The following is a 6,415-nucleotide window of genomic DNA, read 5'->3' on the forward strand; positions in this document are numbered from 1 at the left end:
TGTCAAAGTCAGGTCAATTAAAGGACAACAAGGGATTCTGATCAACAGAAGAGACTTTTTGAGACATGTAATGTTGCTTTCTCTATGTAGCTCAGGCTTTTTGTTTTCAGAAGCCTGTGTTAAAATACTGTAAACATAACCTTTTTCCACAGAATTACAATTTCACGGATTTCATGGATTGCCATGTATATGTCATAAAAACCCTTTAAGTGTGCTGTACGTGACAAATTTCCAGGGAAATTTTGAGACTGTGTAAATTAATCCCATGCAGAAAAAAGTACGATTATACAACCTTTTTTGTAGTTATTCCAAAAAGTAATGTCTCCATGCAACTGAGCATGAATAATGTGACAGAATGGTGGAATGTTAAGGAGCTGATCTCTGATTCACAGCCTGAGCGCTTGTGTCCCGACCCTCAAGTAAAAAACTGTGGAAATTCATCTGATGACCTCACGCTAATTACCCTTAATGATAGAGCAGCACCTGCTGGCTTCTCCCTCATCACAGGATATGGGTAAGATTTCTCTTGTAGTGTCAATGTTTTAAAATTTAAAATTGTCAATGTCGTGTTTTAATGCAGCTTATTAATATGCAAATAACATTTACCTTGCATAAATTAAATATTTGTTTGTATTGTACATTATGTGTGCATGCAGCTTTGTTTAATTCTGGTTTATCCTTGGCTGTATCTTCACATTTTCATTGAGAGCATTTATTTTATTGTCATGGAAATTTTGCACAGGTAGCTTGTTTATTGCACTTATCATATATTGGAAAAATGCTACATCTGTAATGTATTATATATAACCTGTTAATATTTCAGTTAGACTGCTTTGTGCTTGGTAGTATCTTGTGATAATTTTTAGTACACTGTCCTTTGGTTTAGATGCATTTATACTGAGTTACTGTAAATATTTTGATATGAGATATAAGATTTCTGTTTGTGACATTATAGAGGTTTCCTTTTGAAGCAAAGTGATATGATAACTTTGCATTTATACAGTTAAACATTGGTATCTCGAACACAGACATCTCGAATACCATGGATATATCCAAGTGATTGGGAAGTCCTAACCACATATTTTTAAAGTATTTTACCCTCAATATCTCGAACCCTCGGATATCTCGGAAGTTTTTTGTCAGTCCCATCAAGTTCAAGAGGTTTGACTGTAGTTTGAAAGAGATTAATACTTGGCATACAAATAGTTTTGAGTCACTTAGTTGACATATCGTTACGAGTTGCTGTCATATTCATCTTCTTCTCTAAATTGTCGGAATTAATTTCAACCAATTTTAACACAAAGCATTTATGGATGAAGGGTGCAAAAATTCTTAATTTCATGGTCCCAGCCCCCTGGGGGTTAAAACCGTCAAAATTAAAGCAATCTTTTTGTATATTGATTTGGACATCCAGCAGACAAACTTTTAACTTGATGTTAATGAGTAGCTAGCCCTTTACTAAGAGTAAGATATTTATGACCCCTGTGTTAAGACCTCAGGAAGGCATCAAGTGGTTATATATTGAAAATTCATTATAATAATCCAAAGAAAATCTTTATTCTCAGACAAGCAGGAACTGTTGGTACAGTTATGATCAGCTATGAAATTCATGCCCCCTGAGTCCACAGTGTAAGCCCCAGGGTTTGGGCTAAGTTAGCCAGATTACACCTTTGAAAATCTTGTTTACTCATCAAACTGTTTGTATATAAAAAAAAAAATGCACTGTACCAAAATTATGAAATTGGTGTCCATTGAGTCTAGGTTTTAATATGAAGACTTATTATTTGTGTTATTTAAGAAATAATGTATCATTTTTAAACATCTATCGGGATATAAATACGGGTTGGTACGAGATCAAATTCCATAAAGCCCGAAGGGCTTTATGGTAAATTTGATCTCGTACCAACCCGTATTTATATCCGATAGATGTTTTAAAATGATACATTATTACTTATATTTACATTTGTGACTTATTCATATTTTATGTTTTCCTGATTATAATCTTTAACGTGTGAAATGTTTTATTTTTCAAACCCAACGGCACGTATTTGATCCGTTGATTGCGCGTCGACCCTTTATGACGTCACTGGGAAATTACGTCGAATGTTTATGACGCGAGGAACCCGTGTTTATACGGATATAGATACGCATTGCTTTTAATAGTGTTATATAAAAGAAAACATTTGCAAATGTAAATATAAGAATATATAGACTATTATTTGTATTAATTTTGGCTCTCTTTATTAGTGAAATACTTATGTCACTACAAATTATTACTAAACCAAAGTAATGCAGTGCTATAACTTGTGTACAACTTGACTAGCACATTCAGATGCTCAATGTTTGTATAGTTTGCACAGTTAACTTATTTTGGTATTAATATACCTGTATGTAAGAGGTATTGATGATGTTTTATAGATTGTAGTGATTATTTTCAATTTTAATTTGAATTTACTTCTTGCAAAAATTTTAGGCACACATAAGCATAGTGCTAAATATTGATATCTAGGCTTTATGCAGTCATGGCACCTGACCTTGTTAGTTCACCTAAGCCAAAGGCTCAAGTGAGCTTTTCTGATTGAAATTTGTCTGTTGTCAGTTGTTCTTTTCATTGTTGTTGTTATCTTTTCCCAATTTCATCTTTTTCTCCAGAACCAATGGGACAGATTAAACAAAACTTGGCACAGAGATTCCTTAGGTAAAGAGGATTCAAATTTGTACAAATGAAGGGCCACACCCTCTTTCAAGGGAAGATAATTAAGATTAGAAATGGTAAAAAATTAATGGCATCTTATAATAATCTTCACAAACCAGGGGGGTCACCCCGTGGCGCTGTGGTTATAGCATCTGCTCTAGAGTCGCGGAGTAAGTAGTTGATCCTTACGTCGTTGGTGGGACGTGGAGATATATATATGTGGAGACTGGTCCTTCGGATGAGACCGCATAAACCGAGATCCCATGTCACAGTAGGTGCTGGCACGAAAAAGATCCCTGACTGCTCAATGGCCGTAAGTGCTGAATATAGGACAAAATTTGCAGCTCTCCACTGGCAAGTGGTGGCATCTCCATATGAGTGAAAAATTCTCGAGAGGGATGTTAAACAACATACAAACAAACAAACCAGTGGGCTAGAAAAGATGAAAGTTGTGTGAAAGCTTCAACAATTAGTGTAGATTCTTCAAGTTTTCAAATCATGACCCCAGGGGCAAGGTAGGGCAACAACAGGGGATCAAACTTTTACATAGGAATAGATAGGAAAACCCCTTGAAGATCTTCTTCTAAAAAACAGGAGAGCCATGATTAATCATATTAGTATTAAAGCATCCTTAGGTAGTGTAGATTCAAGTTTGTTCAAATAATGACCCCCAGGGGTAGGGTGTGGACACAATAAGAGGTCGAACTTTTACATAGGAAATTTATCGCAAAGAGTCTTTTAAAATCTTCTTCTCAAAAACACCAAAGTCACGACTAGTCATAAAAATATGGAAGCATCCTCAGTTAGTGTAAATTCAAGTTTGTTCAAATCATGAATGTCCAACTGTCGTCAATCATCTGTAAACTTTTCACATATTCGACTTCTCAAGAATCACTGGGCCAATTTTAACCAAACTTGCAACAAAGCATTCTTGGGTGAAGGGGATTTCAAGTTTTTTTCATAGGAAGTGCCACTTTCTCCTTCAAGGAGATAATTAAGAATTTGTGAAAATTTGGTGGCATCTTTTAAATATCTTCTTCTCAAGAACCACTTCGCAAGGAAAGATGAAATTTATGTGAAAGCTTCACTACATACTCTAGATTCAAGTTTGTTCATAACATAACCTTCAGGGTAGGGCAGGGCCACAAGAGGGGGTTGAAGTTTTATAGTTTTATATTTATATATATATATATATAGGAAATGTCTTTAAAAATCTTCTCAAGAACAGCAAAGCCATGATTAGTCATATTATTGTAGAAGTATCCTCAGGTAGTGTATATTCGAATTTGTTCAAATCATGACTCCTTGGGGTTTGGCACAGACACAACAGGGGGCCAAAGTTTTACATAGGAATATATAGTAAATATATTTTAAAAATTTTCTTCTCAAGAACAGTTAAGCCATTATTAGTCATATTAATGCAGAAGTATCCTCAGGTAATCTTCTTCTCAAGAACAATTAAGCCATTGATATTTTTATTTATACAGAAGCAACCTTAGGTATTGTAGAATCGAGTTTGTTCAAATTATGACCCCAGGGGTGGGGGTGGGGGGGCACAACAGAGTGTCAAAGTTTAATACTAGAATATATAGGAATCATCTTGAAAAAAATCTTTTGCTCAAGAACAGCAAAGCCATGATTAGTCATATTATGATAGAAGCATCGTCAGATAGTGTAGATTCAAATTTGTTCAAATTTAAGCTGGGTAGGGTGGGGCAATAATGAGCGATCAGAGTTTAACATAGGAAAAAAAAATCTTTAAAATTCTGCTTGAGAACAGCAAAGCCATGATTAGTAATATTGATATGGAAGCATCCTGAGGTAGTGTAAATTTAAGTTTAATCCCCCCCCCCCCTTCCCATAAACTTTTTCATACTGAACTGATTTCTGCTTTTTCCCAGCCAATGTGCTCAGGTGAGCGATGTGACCCATGGGCCTTGTTATTTTCAAGTCATTACCTATTATAATCATTATTTTAGCAATGTATGATCATTTTTAAACATTGCATGATTTCATAAATCACAAAAAGTTAACATAGGTAGCCAAGAAGAAGATTTTTGCACATTTATAATGCAGTATGTAATTTTGCTGAAATCTTATAAGCACTTATTAAATGAGCTTTTTTGTGTTTGCATGTTTTTTTTTTTTTTAAAGGATGTTTTTTTTTTCCTTTAATTTTTCCCCCTGCACAAGCATGGAACAAATAGGACATATAACTTGTATCAATAAACTGAAATTAAAATTGTTGAAATCAATGACTTTAAGTTGATGGCCACACTTCAAAATGGATTTGGCTTATAAATGGTCTTCTTGCTTTAACTTTTTTTAGCGCTAAAAAGCCTGAGGCTCCAGTCAATTGTAATTTTCACACCTCTGTATTTTTGTTCTGACATTAACAACCTGTTCTTTCAGAATAATTGGCTTGTATGTGACCTTCATTCTCTTGATTGGTCGTATCCTGCGACTAAGCACTACAGGACTGGCCGAGAAGATCACTTACCTGGAGTTACCCTACGTGGATAACATGCTACAGCTCTGTCTAGATGTCTATCTCGTCCGCGAGATGCACGAGTTCAGACTCGAAGAAGACCTGTATGCCAAACTCATCTTTGTGTATCGCTCCTCCGAGACCCGAGTCAAGTACACTCGACTTCCAAAGGAACTTATCATCACAGATGCCAAGAAAAATGACTAGAGATGAGGAATTTTAAAAATGACTCAAACAAATATAAAATCTTACTGAATATTAGGCTTTGTTTTTATAGATTTAACCCATCAATATTTGTGTGTTTTTTCTGGGTTGTTGTTATATGTTAGATATTAGATTCTGTATTTAAAGTAGTGTGACATTCAGTGTTTATATTGGTTATTCTAGTAAATTTATAACATTCTGTATATTCATTTTTTTATTCATATTTACATCTTATTTTTGTATTGAATTTTTTTTATTCTTAGTACTATTGATTTATTTATATATTTTTTGTAAATCACATTCTACCAGTATATTCCCGGTCATAATTTTATTACTTCAAAAGGAAGGTAAATATTTACTATGGCTCTAAGTGCTTTACATCGTTTTTTTTTTAAAGTCAGAGGCATGTATATGAAATATACCAGTACAAGATAAATTGTGTAAAAGAAGGCATTGTACATAAATTTGTGGTCCAGAAAATTTTTCCTTCTTAAAAAAGGAGTTAACCTTCAAGGTAGTCAAAAGATTTTAAGATTTTCATGTCCCGTTTATCATGTGTGCTGTCAGCAGATTTAGTCATTTATTTCTGTACATATAGTTTAGATTAGTGAACTTGATGTTGCTAACATTTTGTACATATACGCCTGTTTTTTCTCCCTCGTTGTAGTATCATTGGCCTGTATGTCTCCCTGGTGCTGGTAATTGGCCGCTTTGTTCGTCTCTATTTTTCCGGCAGCTCCTACAAAATTATGTTCCAGGAACTCCCCACAGTGGACAATATTTTGAATCTGTGTCTGGACATTTACATGGTGAGAGAGAGCCGGGATTTCCGTATGGAGGAATACCTGTTTTCCAAGTTGATCTTTTTGTACCGGTCTCCAGAAACTCTCTTTAAATGGACCAGGATTAAGTACAGCTGATAATTCAGATATTCTAAGTCATAGATACAGACTCTGCCAAAATGATTGAAATAGCTTGAAAACATTCAGGATACATAATGGTATGACATGATTAAACATTTTGGATTG

The 6,415-nt window shown here is 34.6% G+C and overlaps 1 protein-coding gene across 1 annotated transcript in view; it reads left to right on the forward strand.

The window, feature by feature from the left end:
• LOC133171758 (piezo-type mechanosensitive ion channel component 2-like) overlaps positions 1–6,117 on the forward strand; it is a 75,999-nt gene extending 69,882 nt beyond the window's left edge. Inside the window, exons 50-51 of the mRNA XM_061306557.1 lie at positions 304–514; positions 5,108–6,117. Of these exons, the coding sequence (XP_061162541.1) occupies positions 304–514; positions 5,108–5,390 (494 nt within the window). The 3' untranslated portion in view covers positions 5,391–6,117. The remainder of the gene's footprint in view (positions 1–303; positions 515–5,107) is intronic.
• The last annotated feature ends 298 nt before the right edge of the window (positions 6,118–6,415 follow it).

Source organism: Saccostrea echinata, unplaced genomic scaffold (assembly GCF_033153115.1).
Source record: "Saccostrea echinata isolate AGI-Se365-2 ecotype Australia unplaced genomic scaffold, CSIRO_AGI_Sech_v1 ptg000054l, whole genome shotgun sequence".
NCBI classification, from domain to species: Eukaryota; Metazoa; Mollusca; class Bivalvia; order Ostreida; family Ostreidae; genus Saccostrea; species Saccostrea echinata.